This window comes from Hemicordylus capensis, chromosome 2, assembly GCF_027244095.1.
Source record: "Hemicordylus capensis ecotype Gifberg chromosome 2, rHemCap1.1.pri, whole genome shotgun sequence".
Taxonomy (NCBI): domain Eukaryota; kingdom Metazoa; phylum Chordata; class Lepidosauria; order Squamata; family Cordylidae; genus Hemicordylus; species Hemicordylus capensis.
Genome location: NC_069658.1, coordinates 35387628 through 35408091, shown reverse-complemented (window position 1 = coordinate 35408091; position 20464 = coordinate 35387628). Strand labels below are relative to the sequence as shown.

Below are 20464 nucleotides of genomic sequence, written 5' to 3'. Positions count from 1 at the left end.
GGAAGAAAAGCAGGATATAAATATAAAAATAAATATATAAAAGAAATGCATATTTACTCAGAAGCAAATCCTTTTGAGTTAAATGGAACTCAAATGTATGTACTCAAATGGAAGTAAAATGTAAGCACGCATGGGATTGCATCCCATGCATGCTTGCCATGCCAGGGTATTGACTGGACATATTTTAGGCCTGGACTCTTTCCTATTTTCTACTATTTCCTATGTTTCTACTATTAATATTAAGAAAAGGTCTTCTTTTTCAAAAAGAAAAAGTTTATATGGAAAACCTTGCCTCAAAAGAATAACTTGCTGTCACAAAAGGCTTGCATCAGAAAAAAATGCATAAGTTTAAACAGATCTTCTTTGAGAATAAACAAGGCTTGAAAAATCCTCTCTTTCTCTCCTAGACTGCAAAAAAGCTTGAAACAATATTTTGGTCCCCAAAGACTAACTCTAGCTTGCAGACAAAATCTTCCTGCATGCTTTCCAGCTTAAACCCTATCACCGGGTCACTATGGATCTGTTAAGTGTGCTTCCATACTTCCTGTGTTGTGACACCACAGTCCCTGCGCTGACAGCAAGGTGCCATTCACATTTCCAGTGCCTCATTTCAGATTTTATCTTTGTGTTATAGTGCTACAACGTTTTGTAAATACGTTGCAGAAAAATAGCTGTATTTTCTCATTGTAGGAGTTTGAGATTCTGCGGGTCGTTTTCAATACGATCCTGACAAGCCGAAACATTTTACCCCATTACAACATGTAATCTAGAAAGTACCCTGGCATCTCAACAAGCATTCTTAAAAAGAAAAAGGACAATTCAAAGCTTTTGTTTCTAGACTCAGAAGAGACTGGCCCCATCTTAAAACACGTGACCAGTCCACTCTGCTTCTTTAAAAGCACCTTTAAACGTCCAGTTTCTCAGCCATCGCTGGGCTGGCTGTCCAACTACCGGGTCAGCTCATGATTAAAGTGGGATACTTTCACTCCATCTGCCCCTCGTAATTCAAAACAATTGGTTCTATTAATTTTATTAAGTCCTTAAAAAGTTGCTTTGAGTGGAGACAAAAATATTGGTTTTGTTATTTGCATTCTTTCTCCTCATTAAGGTCAGACTGGTCTCTTCTTAGTGGCATGTAAGGCCTTGACATGCGTGCAGTTATGCTCAGAGGTTATTCTTTCCCGCTTCCAAGCAGCTCTGGCACAAAAATGGTTCTTCTCATGTCAAACAGGAAGGGCAGATAAGTCCAGAGTTGCATTCATCCACAACGTCATAGAGCTACAATCTTGGGTGCTGTGCATTCACCCTGTTTCCTCTACCAAACAGACTTACAGAGAAATGATCAGGATCTCTGAGATAGTGCACACAAGACCAGCAGAACAGGAAAGATAAACTGTCTATCTCCTTTCCCCAAACTCGGTGCTTTGTACACTATCCCTATCTCTCCCTTCTGTGCCTATCTAATTGCTCTCCCATGCTTTTGGCTGCTCTGTTATCAGTTATGATTGCGTTTGAATTCTGAAATATATTGCGTGCAGAATTGGCCTGTGTTTTGGCCCCAGTTCCCATCCAATTTTTCCAGCCAGCCCACCAAGCAAAGTAGGTGGTTGCCTAGGGAGCCACATCTTTGGGGGGTGCCAGTGTAATTAAAATATTCCTTATCCTGTCAGATTTCAATACTGCTGTAATTCCTGTAATTGCACTCCTGCCATCTGCTGCTTGCAGCTACTACCTCTTGTCACTCCTCCTGCCTGTGCATCCAATTGCCACTCCTGGTTTCTGCCACCTGCAGCGTGGCTGCTGCTTCCTGTTCCTGCCACTTGCTGCTGCTTGTGCATCTTGCTGCTGCTGCTGCTGCCACTCGTGCTACCATGCCTGCCACCCATTAGCAGCTGGGATGGGCGCTGCTGGGGGGGGCAGCGAGATGCACCCTTAAGTGGAACATAATAGGTGATTACCTCCACTACCACCACACTGGAACACTGCTCCAAGCAGCAGCACAACACCCAGCACCTCCTGCAGTGGGGGATCACCTCCACCACTCACCTGGCCTCCATGGAGGCAATCCCCCGATGGTGGCCAGGTGACCGGAAGAGCCGATCCTGCACCACAGGAGGAGCTGGGTGTCATGCTGCTGCTCGGAGCAGCATTCAGGAGCCCCATAAGCCAATGTGGTGTAATGATTAGGATGTTGGATGAGGACTGGGAGGCCCAGGTTGAAGCCCTCATTCAGTCATGAAGCCCTCACTCAGTCAGATCACTAAGTGATCACTCACTATTTCTCAGTCTAGCCTAGAATTTTTGTGAGGATAAAATGGGGGAAAACAAATGCACATGGGGATATACATGGAGATAATGTACATGGAGTCATCTGCTCCTGTGAGGCAGTCCCCCCATGTGACCAACCTTAAGGATGTTATGAGGGGAAAGATGGCTTTTAAAACTTTAGAAGCTTTTAATCCAGTCTAAGCAAGTATGGCTGCTTGATTTCCTGTATTGTTCTGTGTGTCCTTCAGTGATACTGAGGCTGTTCTCATGACCAGCCTAACCCAGACTAGGGCAGCCCAGCATGGGGTAGTCTGGTTGTGTGAAGTGTTGGGATCCTCACAGATCACAGCACTCCCATGCAGCCTGAACCCCTTACTGAACCCGGCTGTTAGCCAAGGTTAAGAGTGTGGGTATTGTGTGTCTCATTGCGCTGCATGCAGCCCGAGGAGACACAGAGTTGGGGGGAATCCCCCAATGCACTGCACATGGTTCATTGTGGGATATGAGGTGGCCTGAAAAATGGGTTCTGGCCACATATCACTCCATGCTCCCACATGGAGCAGTGCTCGTCTAGGTTCACAGGAGGCATGCCAAAGACCTGAGGCTTGGTTGTCTGTGTGAAAGGTGAGTTAAAAGCAACCTTCCTCCTACACTCTCTGCAGCCACTCTAGCAATCATGAGACTTGCCTCAATGTGTCCTACTCTCACCACAGCCAGAAGCATTCCCAGACAGCAAGCTTTCCTGCAGGTTTACTGTGAGGCTTTACCAGGAGTTTGCAGTTGCCCAAAAATCCTATGCAAAAAGTGGATTTTTTAACCCTGGATATAAATTGAGCTACACTAACACTCAGTGAAAAACCTGAATTGTGTGCGAAGTGCTCCCCAATAGCTCTCAGGGACTTCAGAGTAAATTTGGGTGATCTGTGAACACACACCTCCATTCTGGAGGAGTGCGAAGTGCTCCCCAATAGCTCTCAGGGACTTCAGGGTAAATTTGGGTGATCTGTGAACACACACCTCCATTCTGGAGGAGATGCAAACTAAAAGCAGGGTGTGAAAAACTTCCAGAATGAGGTGGTAGAATGGATTGGAGGCTGCTGGTGGGAGATCACATTTATGGATTTAACATTTATTTTTATTTAAGCACTCTGTGTGGCGCTTCATACGATTAGTGTGGAGTGCCTTGAGGTGATTTGCGGGGAGAGCAGGCTTAGCATGACGTCACACGCAAAGGGAGCATGGCCCGGGCTCCAACAAGACTGAACAAGCCCTTGCCAGGGTTTTGGGCTCAAAAGGTTTTAAGGCTGCTGGAATTATTTCTCCTCCTTTTGTGTAAAAGAACCTCTTAATAGCCATTGAAGACCTTGGTGCTGTCTAGAACAACTTATTTTACAAATCATGAATTGCTTTTGGGGATGCTATAAATTTGGGCTAATCTGTTCACTCATTCAGAATGAAAGCAATGCTTTCTTCCTGAACTCTTTTGTGAGGCAGAGAATAGATAGACTGTTTGTGGTGGTGCATCCAAGCTGTGGAATTCCATCGCTACATATGTGTGCCTGATACCATCTTTATGATCCTTCATGTGCAAGTAAAGTCCACCTTTTCTCTTTTGTCTTTATAGCTTTTGGTTTCTGATCCTCTTTTCACTGTCTTCACTATTTTATTATATATCATCTGCTTTTACCAACTGTGATAGTCTGCCACTTCTGTGATTTGTATTTTCTATTCTTTTCATTTTTTGTTTTTATTATTGGTTTAAAATTTTGTGTTATAGGCAGTTGGCGATAAGGCAGGACACACATCTTATCAAGTCAGAAACAGCTGCTTGCTCTCTCCCTGCTGAATATGAGATCCACCACTTTAAAGTTGTGTCTTGTCCTAGTTAGCTAAAGTACTTCATCCAAAACCACAGTTTGCAGGCCAATGATGTTTGCATGTGAACATTCAGCACAACCCTAGCTAGTAACCCCATCCCCAAACCACTGTACAAAAAAATTCACCGCAGTTGTGGAACAAAGCATTGATGTTGACTGGGTGGTGGCCAATATCAGGATAAGGTCAGAAGAGTAATGTGACAAAACCTGTTCCAATTGGAAGAAACCAAAGCCCACTTCCGTTGTATGCTCAATATATAGTCGATCCTTCATTGCGGAGTACTCCAAAGCAACAACCATGGGGCCATTCTTTGCCTTATTCTTCTCCACTGCTGTTTTTCTCCTCAGAATTCAGGGAGGTAAGTGAGACCGTATAACTGGGTGTTGTTGTTGTTGTTGTAAAGACCCTCTCCCCAAACATTTAGGGAGTGGAAAGAGAGGGTAGTGCTCATTTATATGATGAAATTACAGCCCAGCAGAAACAACTGTTGTGTGTTTGCTTTTCATTTGTCACATTGTATTCTGCCATTCTCCACGGAGCTCAGGGTGCTACTTGGGCTTATTCCAATGTGTCTGCCCAACAACCCTTTCAGGTAGGTTACATCAAGAGTTGGTGACTTGCTGAAAGACACCCAATGACTTCTGCTGAACAGAGATGTGAACCCATGTCCCCCACCAGCTCGTGGCTTGTAGCTGGTCCAGTCAGTAAGTTTCCTTCCATGACCATGATAAACAGGGAGTTCTTATTCATTGGCAGATTGTGGGATGGGAGCCGAACATCTTCACCTGAGCTAAGTTAGCATTTAGGCAACTTGTTTGAGGTAAATTTCCCACCTTTCAAATTACAATACTGGATTTCATTGCTGGAAACATGCAACTGTCCCAGCAGGCACTGCTAGCAGTCCAACAACTATGACTGAAATTTAGCATCTGAACTATGATTAAGCAAACATCATGGAGATTCTCTATAGTGCCTCTGATTTCCCTTGTTCAAACCAACCCAACTTCCCTCTTTCCATAACATTTTATACATATTTATCTTTTGAAAAACAAATTTAAAACCAAATTTAAAATTTTTAACGAGCACATGGGGCATCCTGGAGAGACCCCCAAGCCGGGAGACTGCTTGCAGCTTCCTGATTGGGGGTCTACTCATGTGTTACGGTGCACCGCAGCAACACACAAGCAAAAAAAAAAAAAGAGCTTAACAGAGCACTCGCTCCGTCAGCCTCGTCTACGGGGAGGGGTAATTAGGTGGGCTAGCCACCTTGGGAGCACCAGGATTGCCTGTGAGCCCAGTGGTTGCCACGATCGCTCGAAAGTGGGCAAAGCTCCCTTAGCCCGCTTTCCATTCATCGTGAGAATAGCTTCTTTGTTTTTCTCTGAAGGGAGGCTGCGAATTCTGGCTTAACCCGAGTTATGTCTGGGGTAAAAAAAAGTCGAAGGTGCTGATGACTATGCAAAGGAGGTGCTGATGGGTATGCGAATGGTCCATCTAATCCCTCAAATTAAAATGCCCCGAATCTGCTGCGAAGTAGATTCACTCTTCAGATACCCCCTATCTTAGAGTCATGGGTGAAAAACCTCTAGGGAGACTATTCTGGAGCCCTCGTCCTGCCCTTGCCACATTGCTTGTAGTTGCTCCATCCTGCTGGAGCAGAGATCAAAAAAGTAGCTGTTAACCCAAGAAAGGCTAGCTCCAAAGGCTAGACAGTGTTGGAGCCAGTCTCAGACTGGCCAATCCACACCTGAGCTGGCCTCCCCTCTTGCCAAGTAGACGCATTAGGACAGAGACCTTGAACAGCTAAGTGAGCACTCTCCCTCTGGAGATGGAACTCAGCTCTGGCACCATATTACCTCTGCTCCTGGGGGCAACAGAGGTGGTTCTAGGGATAGGACAGGGACCTGCAGGGGGAGGAGCACTAGGTTCCCAGGGCTCCTCCAAGGGGCTCACTAAAGGAGAGGCAACAAACTTTGGCTGATCATGAACAGATCTCAGATGCTTTTATGGGAATTGAGGGTCTCATTTCCCATGAGGTTCCTCCTCCTCCAAGAGGGTCTGCTCTGGATCAGAGTCCATGTGGATCCTGACACCTACAGGGAGTTACCCTTACTTTTCTCTGAGGTTTCTGCTGTTTTCTCCACTACCACCGGGCAAAAGATCTATCTGTCCAGTACCTCCTGGACCATCACATTTAGTGACAGGCTGGCTCTCTGGGGAAAAGGGGGCTTCTTTCCCTTACGGGGTGAGTGGCTACCTCCACTCTCCTCTCCTCCTCTGCCTCCATGTTTGACTGAAAATTTCCAGTCATGCAGGTTCCCCCATAATCCTGCCAAATCTCACAAGAAACCACCACACCCTGGGGTCCCCTCACAAGAAATCACCACACCAGGGTCCCAGGAAATGTTGGAAATACAATTCAGTGCATCGACCTTTTGCACCAACAACTATCCTAATGACCACAAGGGGCACTGGAAGTAAGGGTCTCCCTAACTGTTCTACCTGTCTCTACTCTATGGCCCCTGATATTACTCTTCAGGTGTTTCCTGTTGAGCCCCACAACCCTTCCTTTCCTCTTAGAGAGCAGATGGAAACATCTCTCTCCCTCCTTACCTATTCATTATGTAGTTTTTACATTAGCAATAGCAATAGCAATAGCACTTACATTTATATACCGCTCTATAGCCGAAGCTCTCTAAGCGGTTTACAATGATTTAGCATATTGCCCCCAACATTCTGGGTACTCATTTTACCGACCTCAGAAGGATGGAAGGCTGAGTCAACCTTGAGCCCCTGGTCAGGATCGAACTTGTAACCTTCTGGTTACAGGGCGGCAGTTTTACCACTGCGCCACCAGGGGCTCATTAGGTCTTTCCTATCCTAAGTGTACTTCACCAATAAATACTTCATATTTAGATCTACAAGAATCCCCATGTGTCTTCTCTAAATAGCTGCAACAACTAAACTCTACAAACTACTCTGTAACTGGAGTGGGTGCCCATCCTTAGTGCTCTGCTGGTTACTGCTGGGGGTAAAAATTAACAACCCCCAGCAGGAAACAGATGTATTTCCCACTCTAATTGTTGGCTTGATTAGGAAAGACCACTGAAGCAAGCTTACAGCCACAGTAGAGTTGACAGCTTTCTTGAGCTCAGACATTGGGGACAGGGGGCAAAGCGATGGAACTAAGGGGTGATGCTGGCAGATCATGGATGGATCCTGGTGAGATGGGATGGAACCAAGTAATGACTTGTGACGGCACAGACTGGCACTGGGAGGCAGGCAGCACAAAACCTAGCTGTGCCCTGTGTCTCAGATTGGAGAGTGGGATGGAATGAGTGGCAAAAACTCTGGAGCCAAGCAGAAGCTAACCTGCCTCCTTGATTCTGGCTTCTCCTCTTTAGATTTATTTATTTATTTATTCCTGTTTCTAGAGCCCCGAAAGGAGGCTGAAATTTGGAGATCAATATTTGGAGGTCAGATTGACCCTGACACCTGTCAACCCTAATTGTGAGAATTGTCAAACCCTGTTGAGATTGGGGCTGATCTAATAGTGCCCCTTCACCCTCTCTGACCAATCTGTAGGCAGAGAAAATTGCAGTCTTTCGGGCATGTTCTTGGGTGGAGCTGAGTTTTTTTATGGATGGGGTGGAGCTTACCAGCAGTGGCATGGCTCCCCCCCCCCCCCACCCTGTGCTTGTTTTAAAACAGTCTCATGTTGGACATGTGCTGGTGGAGGTGGTGGCAGCCCTGCCAAATTTCAGGGGAAGCAGCCACACCAGAGCCCTTGTGTCCCAGAGAGTGTGGTCCTGGTGGGTATACACACCTGCCATTGGGTGGATTTAAGAGGCAGGACCATTGAACCATTCTTACAGCAACATGCAACTCCAGCCACACTGTTGAAATATTATGAGGTGGCTGCCATGCCCCCCCCCACCCCTGCCGCTAAAGAAACCTTTTTGATTTGGCCTCAGAAACTCAGCTCTTGGTTTGAACTTTTACCATGAATTGATGCCAAGTACTGTGGAAAAATACAGTAACCTGTTTTTCTATGTGCGTATAGGTGTGTGCATACCATTTCTTTGCACCCCCGAGCCAATTATTTTGTTTCCCCCTGTAATTAATGAATTGATGTGCAGCATGATGTATATGATTAACCTGATTAGGATGGCTTATATCCACTTAGGTCAATGTGCTGATATAATTGGAGGAAAAGAATCAGTTCCACACTCAAGACCTTATATGGCTACCATCATCCAAGGAAAATACCTTGTGTGTGATAAGCTGAGCTGTGGGGGGACTCTGATTGACAGGAAATGGGTGTTAACAGCAGCCCATTGCTTTCCGTAAGTTTGGAGGAATATTTCTCTTTTCTGACAACTTCTTCCTAGTATTACTCAACCATTTAGGCATCCCATGAAGCAAGCATCAGTCTGGTAGCATGATATGCCCGAGTAAGAGCTCTGGCTGCTAGGGATGTGCACAAAACCAGCTGGAGTGGTTTGGTTTGAGGCTGAATCAGGCTTGAGCTGTGTGCCCCAGCTCAAATACCAGTTTCCCCATGTCGAACCATGGTTTGGTTTGAGCTTGAACTGCTCTCGAGCCAGTTCTTCCACCCTTATAATGAATCATAGGGATCCATGGCAACCAAAACTTCCCCCATGGGTAGTACCTAGGTACCTCAGAGTGGGTTGGGTGGTAGGGCCCCATGGTTGTCAACCACCACCCAACCCCCAAAGCAATTGGGCACTCCATTGATTTTTAACATTTTTTAATGTATTTAAGGTTACTTGGTGTGCATTGTGTTCTCCTCATAATGAATCCCTATGAAGAACTTATGTGGCATCAAAGAATCCAAAAGGTCATCGAGAACTACCTCTTGCTCCAGTAGGTGCTGGAGCAAGAGAAGGGTGGAGTTCCACTGGTTATCGTCATCCCCACGGATGAGATGGTGAGGGAGATCATGCTTGTGCTGCCACTCATGGAGCATGCTCCTGGGTTTCTCGCTATGATGGAAAATGGTTGCGATCTTGCATGATATTTCCATAAGTGCAGCCATGGCAGCAGCAGAACCTGCTGGCAGGCAGCCCTGTTCTCTTTGAGGCCAATGGCGTCTGACACAATGAGGTGCAGTGTGTGGGCCATACACCTTATATTCACATACTCCATCTCCTCTACAGCCTTGGTAACACTGAAGGCATTGTCCGTGACAATGAACTCCACCTGAGGTTTGGAAACCTGGCTAGTCATTCCTCAGTCTGACGGTCGATGGAGGCTACCACCTCCTCCTTGGTGTTTGCCACGTCCATTGTCTTCACAGGCAGAATGACCCACTGGTGCTGCAATGCATGGGACGGGCTGGACGTGGAGGCAGCATCACTAGAGGTCCCCTCTCTCTTCAGCACCCACCAGTGAGCAGTGAGGGACAGGAAAGCAGTATAATATGCGTTCCATTGACACTGTTTCAAAGATCCATCGTGAAATGCGTGCTAGTGCCGGGACATGCTGAACACAGCATACCCAACACGAGCCCCTGCATTTCCTATACAGGGAGGGGACCACTGGCCAACTGAAGGTGGTCCTTGAGAGGATTTGGTAGTCGTGAGCAAGTGCCTGGAGATCCCGGCAAAAGCCAGCGATCTCAACCACATTAAAAGGCATCACCATCATCTTGCCTATGAGCCAGGTGACGAGATGTGGGTCTGCTTGGCCTGAATGCTTCTTGCTGCCCAACGGCTTGGCTCACTGCTTGACAGGGAGCGTCCCCTGCTTCAGGGAAGCTGGTGCATGCCCATGACCAGCGCTAGTTGAGGGCAGGAAGGCCTTATTTAAATCTATGGGGTGGAAAGAGTGAAGAAAATCTCTCTAGTTACCCTCCCTGCTTTGTCCAGGGGCAGGAGCAGGAGTAGGTGAGGCAGGCCAGCCAGGGAGCTGCAGTAGCAGGACCAAGCAAAATCCAAATAACCAATCCAAAAAACAAATAAAATAAAATTTGGATAAGAGAGATAAATCTCTCTCTCTCTCTCAGTATGGTGTGGTGTGTGGCTGGGCAGCAGCTTTAAAGCCAGGAGGCAGACAAGAGCACACAGCCTTCAGTTAAAGTGTGAAAATTCCCTGGTAGGGAAGAAAAAAGCTCACCGGGAAAAACAAAAGAATAATTCCAGGAAAAATTATAGCGCAGAAATAAAAGTAGACCCAGGAGAAAATAGGGTAGCAGGGCAGCCGGCAAAAAAGTAAAACTTTTTCCACTAGAAAAGTTGGAAACCTTCTGCAAAGAGCAAAGAGAGAGACTCCAGCACAGCAACAGCCCTCAGGTAACAGCCAGAGGTTAGGTGAGGAGGTCAGGTCTGGTCAGCAGAGCTCAGCAAGGAAGGTGCAGGAGCAGCAGCAGCCAGCTCTCTCTCTAGAAGCTCAAGAAAGCGTGGCTTTGCAAGGCCTCAGGGTGGCCCTTAAATACAAGTTTGAATCCCCTACTTTTGCTCCCCCCCCCGCCTGCAGGGGCGGAGCTAAAAGAACCCGGGCCGCCGCCACCCCTCAGGGGCGGCACCTCGTGGCCCTGACACACACACCCCGTGTCTGACATCAGACACGGGGGCGTGGGGTTTACCTCCTGAACAGGGCTGCACGGCCCCGTGTGGGAGTTAAACGGCCAGCGCTGGGTTTGCAGTACAGCCGGAGAGAGTCTCCCTGCCTTTAAGGCAGGGAGAACCACTCTTGGTCATGCCCTGATCTAGATCCCAAATGGGGCCATGTGGCCCTGATCAGGAGTTAGATGGCCATCGCTGCATTCACAGAGCGGCCAGAAGCACTTCTCCCTGCCTTGAAGGCAAGAGTCTCCAGCCATACTGCAAATACAGCGCTAGGCGACTTAACTCCTGAACAGGGCCGTGCAGCCCCATTTGTGAGCTAAACCACACACCCCAGCATCTGGTGTCGGATGCAGGGGGCGGAGTGAGGGGGGCTGCAGCGGTGGCTGAACACGGGCTGAACACTGGCCTCCCTCCGCCAGTGTCTGAAAGTGAGACATAGTGTGACCAAATAGCCACCACAATTCTCCCTGCACGAAATGGTGGCTCAAGCCTTCGAGCCACCTTCATGCCTGCTCAGGTCACATTCAGACCTGCTTCATTTTCTAGGGGGCTAGTTAGGTTCGAGTTCAAGCCTTCAAGCCGAGCCAGCTCACGCATCCCTACTGGCAGCTGCTTCCCATCGAATCTCAGAAGGTTGAGAGGTTAAAGGAATCCAGTACAACTTGGACTGGTGACCAAGTGGACTTAGAAATCTTACTATGGCCCGTGACATGGAGGATGGGGCAGCATCACAGCCTGGTTGACACAGAGGACAGGGTGGGTCTAACAAGGTGGGGATGCCAACTCCACTCCCTGAACCACTCCTGAAGACTTGCCAACCTCTGGAATAGACTAATCACAATCCAATCGGCATCACTCCATCTCCACTGTCAAAAGAGCTATTTTTACCTTCTGTGAGGTATGCCAGGATCTGGAGCTCAAAAGTGGAGCTCTGTCACGCTTCATTGTGCAATACCCTTTGGCTTCTCAATCTTCCAGAAGAAGAATGTACTACTATATTATATTCTGTCCTTCACTGTTTTGTGATGCTTCATCATGTTTGTTTTCTTTTATTCTTTTACCATTCTGTTTAGATAGATAGATAGATAGATAGATAGATAGATAGATAGATAGATAGATAGATAGCATTCATTCAGAATGTATGACAGAAATTTGTCTTTACACAACATTTCCATCCTATATTTCCATAAAAAAATTTAGTATAGTGCAGAGCACATGACAGTGTGGTGAATTTATTAGTGTTGGTTATATTTTTCAGGAGTGAAGACTTGCAAATTGTTCTTGGAGCTCATTCACTATGTAGACGAGAGAGGGGGAAACGGATCCATGGCATTACTCAAGTGTTTGCTTACCCAGGCTATAATGCAAAGACAGTCGAAAATGACATTATGCTTTTGAAGGTATATGTTTAAAGTGATTCGTTCATTCATTCATTTGTTTGTTTGTCTTGCTTTTCCTGAGGAGCCAGAATGGTAGATAAACAAATCTCCCCTCTAAGTTCTCTAACAACAACCTTGTAAAGTAGGTTAGGCTGAGAGATAAGTGACTGGCCCAGAGACATTCAGTGAGTTTCATAGCTGAACAGGGATTTGAACTCAGGCTTCCCCAGTCTAGTCCAACACTCTAACCACTGCACCACACTGATGACTGTCATCAGGCTGAACTATAATTTTGCATTATTATATATGAACATCCCTCTCATCAAATGTGCAGCACACTTCAAAGGTTCTCTGAGAACTAGTCGTTCAAATGGGAATCCCAGGACAGGATTGCAGATATAACTGATACTGTCTGCAGAATCAGTTATATGTCAAGCTGGTCTTGTGCAACTCAGTTTCCCCCTGAACTCACTGAAGCCTGAACGAAAGAAGCATCTAGTTCCAAGTTCCCTCCCTGGCTTCTCCAAGACAGGGATGGGAGAGATTCCTGCCTGGAACCTTGGAGAAGCTGCTGCCAGTCTGTGTAGACAATACTGAGCGAGAAGGACCAATGGTCTGACTCAGTATATGGCAGTTTCCTGTGTTCGTATGTTCCTATGTTCCTAAAGACAGAGGAATGAGACTTTGTGATGTGCCAGGCTGGCAGTTTTGAGAGCAGTTCTGTTAGCTGGAAAGATTACAGCCTGAAGCTTGACACATCTAGACTACTTGTAAGTGCTGCAATCCCCTGTTTCAACTGGTGGGCTTTCAGGGACACTGTTCCTGGCCATGTCCATCTAGCTGTGGCAGCCCAAGACCTCGGCATCAAATGCTGCCCCTCCTGCTCACACAGGCACAGCACACCCACTTCAGTCACCTCCTCCTCCTTCTTCCGAGCAGCAACTGACTTGGCACAGGCTCCCAGAGCTCATTCTCACGCCACTGGACTGGTTATGAAAAGAGGACATGTGGGGTGGGGGCAGTAAAGAACTGGAGACTCTATAGAGCATTTCCAGTATTCAGTGGCTCATGTACTGAGCAAAGTTCTATGCACGTTGTAACACTACTTGCAGACAGTCACCTACGCAAGTGTGTTCTTGCGCAAATACAAAAAATGCACTAACACTGTTGTGTGATACATGGCCATTGGAAATAATAGCTGTACTATCGCACAACTCAGTTTGCACCATTTTTGTGTTTCTGCAAGAGCACACTTGTGCAACTGCGTGAACATTATGTTACAACATACATGGCGCTTTGCAAAGTATGTGCAAAGGATGTGCAACATACATGGTGCTGTGTTTGCAGCATGGCCGATATCACCTTTCCCTGCTTGGAAAGGCAGAGAGAGATGTTCCCGGCCAGGCTGGAAACCCGGTGCTGTTTGAAGCTTCCCAAAAATGGAGTTGGCGTCAGATGCAGGGGGCATGGCGGGGGCACTAGGGGAGGCAACAAGGGTGTGGCGGTCTGGGTTCTTTGAACCCGTTGGTACAATGGTGGCTGTGCTGTGAGGTTAGTCAGCAGCTTCTTCTCTTTTACCAGTTTGTTTATTCTACTATCTTCTGTGCTCTGCTCTACTGTGGCCGTTCTTAACTCTGTATCTAAGCAAATCCTATGTATTTACCAATGCAGCCTCCTCCATTGAAAATATAGCACCTATATGAAGGCATAGTATAAAATTCAAGAAGCTTGTTAAAAGCACAAAGTCACAAAACATTTACAGTGGGACCATACCGAGCAGGCTCTTAATGTCGCCTTACTCAGGCATTATGCTGTATGTGCATTCCGATGTCTGTACACATGTACATGTTTTTGTCTGAATGACTGTATGAGCATTCATGCTCAAAATGGACCAGGGTGCAGATCAACTTAAACTCAGCATACAGATAGGCAGTTGAATAGCTGTGCATGTGAAGAGATCTGTAGGTGAATTCCACATGCTCAGCACCACTCTCTTGCCTCAGAGGTCTTTGGCTGGAACCCCTTGACAGCAAGGAAAAACTTGTCTCTACCTTGGCTCAGTGAACTCCACCTGCTTGGCCCCTTTCCTTTGCCTCAGAGGTCTTTAGGGCCTATTGAAGTTCCTCACAAATTTTTCTAATATCGTTTTATTAAAAATCAATTCAAGACAGTGGACATCTCCACATCTTGTGGTTCCAAAAGTCAACTATGCACTGCACGAAGGCTTCCTTTTCTCAGTCCTGAACTTTACATAGGAACGTAGGAAACTGCCATATACTGAGTCAGACCATTGGTCTATCTAGCTCAGTATTGTCTTCACAGACTGGCAGCAGCTTCTCCAAGGTTGCAGGCAGGAATCTCTCTCAGCCCTATCTTGGAGAAGCCAGGGAGGGAACTTGAAACCTGCTGCTCTTCCCAGAGCGGCTTCATCCCCTGAGGGGAATATCTTGCAGTGCTCACACATCAAGTCTCCCATTCACATGCAACCAGGGCAGACCCTGCTTAGCTATGGGGACAAGTCATGCTTGCTACCACAAGACCAGCTCTCCTCTCCTTCTACCAGTCAGTTCCATGAGGTGATCTTTGAGCTCTAGTTATGGTATGTGAAAGAGTCCATGTACTCTTTATTCACTTCTCTTTAAAGCTCAAAATTGCTATGTGCCATTTTCAAGATGACTGGAAACCAATCACCAGTAATATTTCTCATTTGCAAACGAAACAAAAATCATGTGGGATCATTTTAATGAAAGGCGGTATATGAATCTAACAATAAATATACTAAATCAGAGTTTTTATTGTAATTATAGAGGCGTGAATCACAATAAGTGGCTGCCCATTTGTAAATAAGAGCTAACTGTTCTGCTTTATTATTCCTTCAGCTTGACAAAGCTGCCAAGGTGGGGAAAACTGTTCAGTTCATTAGGCTTCCCAGCATGTTTGAAGATGTCAAGGCAGGAACCCAGTGCCTAGTTGCTGGATGGGGAACTACAGACAATGGAGAGCTATCTGAAACCCTGCGTGAAGTTAATGTCACTGTTGTGGCCAGAACTGCCTGCAATGATCTTTATCAAGAGGAGATAACTGAAAACATGCTATGTGCGGGAGAGATGAATGGAAGCAAGGATTCTGATCAGGTAAGAGTGTTTGTTTATATATTCTGCTCCCCTGCAGAGACAAAGTTGGAAGGAGCTGCCAAACAATTAAAAGAATTCTCAGTTGATTAATCATCTTCCTTTTCAAAAGTTGGTTACTGAATTAGTTAAATTTAACTATGTGCATTTGATCAAAATCTCAATATATGTGTCATCTTGAGACACTGAAGAAAGTGTAAGATAACTCAACAAGCAAGAACCTCTATTAGTTAATAGTCCTGTCTCATGTCCTGTTATGGTAACCAAGTTAAGTAGCCTCGATGAATAAAAAAGAACCATTGGCTTGTGGCACAATCAAGCAAAGTTTGCTCTGACTGTTCATAATTGAGCCCTGACTGATTAATCAACAAAAACTTTGGTTTAGTAGTCTATTCATTAAAATGACTGTGGCATATAAACCTACTGAAAATGTGAAATAATAGTCTTCCCCACCCTCTGGGCACTCTGGTTGGCCGCCTGAGGAATCAATCAGTACGATGCCTTCCAATTGGTTTTCAGTGCATTTTAAGCTCTGACCACCTTCTGAAAATAAAGGCAAGCCTTGTAATTGGCTCTGGCCTCTTTAAAATTCAGATCTGACAATTTTGTGTGTTCCTATTGGTATTTACAAAATTCTGGTATAGTTGCCCATCAAAGGCGTAACGATAGGGGGGGCAGGGGGGGCACGTGCCCCCGGCGCCATCTTTGCTGGTCACGTGGAGGGCACTGCCATGACCCCTGCCGATCCCAAATTAAAAAAAAAATTTTTTTTTAATAAAAAAAATGCGCCGCGGCACCCAGGCAACCCTCACTTCCGGCTTCCATGCGACTTCCCCCTGCATACAGAGTGGCAGAATGCAGCCACTCTGTATGTGGGGGGGAAAGTCGCATGGAAGCCGGAAGTGAGGGTTGTATCACTTCCGGCTTCCATGCGACTTTCCCCCCTGCATATAGAGTGGCAGAATGCAGCCACGCTGTATGTGGGGGGAAGTCGCATGGAAGCCGGAAGTGAGGGTTGCCTGGGCGCGTCGGGAGACAAGACAAGGCGGCGGGAACACTGAGAGCCCTCCAGCTGTGGCGTTCCCCACCAGTCCCCCGTCCTCTCGCGGCGCGGGCCCCTCCTCAGCCGCGCTCTGCTCCTCGTTTGCTCTCTCCAAACTTTACTGGCTTGCATGTTCTAGAACTTAAATGCTTGGAAAGCATTAAAAAAATAACACTTGTCTTGCTTTCTGTGGGCAGAAGATAGAAGTTTATTCCACCGGCTTAGCTGAGTGTGGTAAGACTGTGGAGTAAGGGGGGCGGGCGGCAATGTTTATGAGGGCTTCAGTTCATAGCCCACCATTAACTATAGTTAATAAGAGCGAAATATATCATTTTACTATAAGGCTTCATATTATTTTACTATATCAGTGTCCTTGTCATTGATATATTCAAGCAACTACATATGGAAACAAAGTGGTATGTGACCTGTATTAACAAATGTCTCTTTGTGGTTTAGTTATTGTGGGGCTTTAAGATTGTTCTTTAGCCATAACTGGCACAAGTTAATGCGCATACAAACCTGCAATCTATCCACTATAACCCAAAATGTGTCACTAAAAATTATGAAGGTGCTGCTCAGTATATCTTGGTTTTAATATGATGTGTACTGATTGCTGCTAGATGCATTTTAGCAACAGTGGCTTCTGATTGTTGCTCTAACAGATTAACAAGCATAACTTTCAGATAAATTAATATTTGAATTTATGATGTACCTTCAAAATTGCATGGCCTCCTGAATACAGATATTTTGTAATAGCCCTAATCACAGGGGTGTGGCTTGAGGCCAGATAGCTGAGTTTGTGATTATAGAGGATCACTTTCTGTACCAGGCAGAATGTGAGCATAGGCAGGCACTGGTGGAAGAGTATTATTATTATTTATTATTATTATTTACATTTATATCCCGCTTTTCCTCCAAAGAGCCCAGAGCGGTGTACTACATACTTAGGTTTCTCCTCACAACAACCCTGTGAAGTAGGTTGGGCTGAGAGAGACGTGACTGGCCCAGAGTCACCTAGCTAGTATCATGGCTGAATGGGGATTTGAACTTGGGTCGCCCCGGTCCTAGTCCAGCACTCTAACCACTACACCACGTTGGCTCACAGAGTAGATTACGTGTCAGTCAGATGTATGTTGGGGGGCGCGTGGCGGGGGGGGGCGCAATTTCAGTGCTTGCCCTGGGCGCCGTTTTCCCTAGTTACGCCTCTGTGGCCCATTCCACGTACACCCAGGGGCCAGACTGCAGACAGGGAAAGGGCACAGACAGGGAAGCAGAGAGACAGATAGACAGAGAAATGGCTACAAAAGACAGACAGAGGAGGTAAAATGGCTGACAAATATTTCCAGGTGGGCATTGCCATTCTGCCCACCACTGGTGCAAGCATTACATTTTTCAAAATTTTTAATTTTGTGTTGCCTTATAGCATCACAAAAAGGCCTTATAGCCTTTCACACAAGCATCTAGGCACAGACTGGGGAGGTAAAGTGCTCCTACCATGTTTCCCAATGATGAGCAGAATAGGGAAGTGCACAAACTGGTCCGGGGATTGAAAAGAAAAAGAAAGGAAGGGGATTGAAAAGAAAAATGCTACTACTATAATGCCCTTTTGCAAAACTATGGTGTGGCCACTCTTGGAGTATTGCTTACAGTTCTGGTCACCATATCTTAAGGATATTGTCGAACTGGAAAAAGTGCAGAAGAGGGCAACCTAGATGACCAGGGGCCTGGAGCAGCTTCCTTATGAGGCAAGGCTCCAGCATCTGGGGCTCTTTACTCCTACCATGTTTCCCAATGATGAGCAGAATAGGGAAGTGCACAAACTGGTCCGCAGGCCATGTTGTAGGCCTGCGAACCAGTTTGCTTGTCCGGCAGTTCGTCAACAATGGCGTGTGTGCGGCTTTAAGGGTGGGGGGTTTGTACTTACCCCTCCCGCCGCTTTTCCCTCTCCAGTGCCCCATTTTTAAGCAAAATCTTCGGGGCAGCAGTGTTCCTCTTTGCTGCCCCTGCCCCCTTGTTGGTGCATAAATACGGAAGTAACGCGGAGGCATGCGCCCGCCGCTGCACGCATCACGCACATCACTGTGATGTGTGTGGTGCACGCATACATGTTGGCGATGGGTGCATGGGCCCATGTTACTTCCATATTTATGCACCAACAAGGGGGCAGGGGCGGCAGGGAGGAACGCTGCAGCCCCAAAGATTTCGCTTTAAAAAGGGGCGCCGGAGGGGGGAAAGCAGCGCGAGGGGTAAGTACAACCCCCCGGCCCTTAAAGCAGCAGCACCCACCCACCCCCCAGCATCTAACCGCGCCTCTGCGGTCCTCGCACACCACTAGAACAGAACCTCCATTGGGGTATGCAAAGTTTGCACCCAGAAGCTGCAGGCAGCCAGGCTCTCCATGTTTGAAATCAGGAACTGGGTCTTTCTAGAATCCAAAAAGCTATCCCAGCATGCATTGCACTACAAGTATTATAGACTGGGAATCCTCATTACAACTTCAGCTGTTCTCTGACTGGCCACAAAGGGGCAGGAGGCATGACCAGTCCTCCTGCATGTATAGGAATCACAGTCAATGGTGGGGCCACGAGCAGGACTTGAGATGATAAGTGAAGGGCCCTGGCAGGTTCATATGGTTGGATGTGGTCTGACAGATACCCCAGTCCCAAGCCATAGTGCTCTATTACAAAGATGGCTGCTTGCTGCCAGAAACCACTAGAAACAGCGAATACACCCAGACTATCAACATTTTGTGATGGCACAACTCCTCTGTTCATGCCATCTCAGTAAAGACCAAGGTAGAAAAGTTGGTCTCCTCACATCTGAGCAAGCTGTGTTGGAAGGATTGCTGTGGGTCCACATGAACATAAATAACTGGGTTTACTGTCTTCTGCCCTCTTATTGATGGTCGTGTGAAAATGGCTTATGACTAGATCCACATGAAATAGTAATATCGTCTCTTCCCCCCAACCCGATTCTTCCCCCAGGGTGACTCTGGTGGTCCTTTGATATGTGATGGGGAACAAAGAGGTATCGTCTCCTTTGGTATAAAAGGATACCCTGGGGTCTATACTCGTCTTACCAAAGACTACATTGCATGGATAAAGAAAACCATGGAAGACAACGCATAGATGTCATTTCTTGATCTTAGTATAACTTTTTTTGCTTGTTTGTGCAAAATGCTTACCTCATTCATCTCTGTAACTGTGCTAGTCTATGATTTCCACTTCCACAGATGGGCAAGAGAGGGAGAATATCATATCCAAGGCCAGCTGTAGGACTAAAAGACTGAGTTTGACCATTCCTGTTTTAACATTCTGTCAATTAGCTCTATAATAACTGGTTGCCTCTACGACCGTGCAGGGTTGGACATGGCCCAATATGGGCCAGATTGGAGGGTGTCAGGGATACATCGATCGCAACCTAGAGAAATCTAGTTCAGGTTGGAGTTCTCTGATGCCATTTGGGGAACTTTAGAGCACTTCGGAGTCTACATTTTCTCTCTCCCAATTTCTCTCTCCCTGCAACTGGTATGGAAGTTCCTAGATTCTTCTTCTCACCCAGTTGCAGGAGCCTCCAGCTGCCACTGGTGACAAGGTGCCTAGTTGCTGGCAACTCAAGACTGTACTGATGAGAAAACGGAAAGGTTCTTCTTGTCCCCTATTTTATAGTGATACAAAAAGGGAGACCGCTTTCCCACTCTTCCAGCGATTGACAGCTCTGGCATCCAAGGGAGGCCAATCCGCGGTTGAGGTTTTCCCTCCAAACTGGAGGTTCCTCCTCCTCAATGGGGCTGAACTAGCATGCCTAAGCTGAATCCGTTTTGAAATTGTTACTTGTTGTGAGAAGGGGTTTAGGCCTGGAGCTTGCTGGCCCTGCTCCCTCCATGATCCCCACCGCACATTAAGGTCATCTGAGGAGGTCCGTCTCCAGTTGCCACCAGTTCGTCTGGTGGTGGCTCAGAGGTGGGCCTCCTCTGTAGCTGCTCCTGGGCTGTGGAATGCACTCCTGGCAGAAATGTGTAATTTGAGATCGTTACTGTCCTTCAGGAGAGCCCTTAAAACCTAGCTGTTTGGTCTGGCCTTCCAGGGTTTTTTAATGATTGGCAAACTGTTTTAAATTGTTGCTGTGATTTTCCAGATAACTACTCTGAGTCATGTGGCAGCAAGAATCCCACTT

At 46.7% G+C, this 20464-nt stretch overlaps 1 protein-coding gene across 1 annotated transcript; it reads left to right on the top strand.

Moving 5' to 3' along the window:
- The first annotated feature begins 4411 nt into the window (after positions 1-4411).
- Positions 4412-19780, top strand: LOC128346842 (granzyme A-like). The gene is made up of 5 exons (XM_053300569.1): positions 4412-4504; positions 8333-8492; positions 11995-12136; positions 14995-15249; positions 19273-19780. The coding sequence occupies exons 1-5, from the start codon at positions 4444-4446 to the stop codon at positions 19414-19416; spliced, it is 762 nt and encodes a 253-aa protein (XP_053156544.1). The 5' UTR covers positions 4412-4443; the 3' UTR covers positions 19417-19780.
- Positions 19781-20464: the final 684 nt, after the last annotated feature.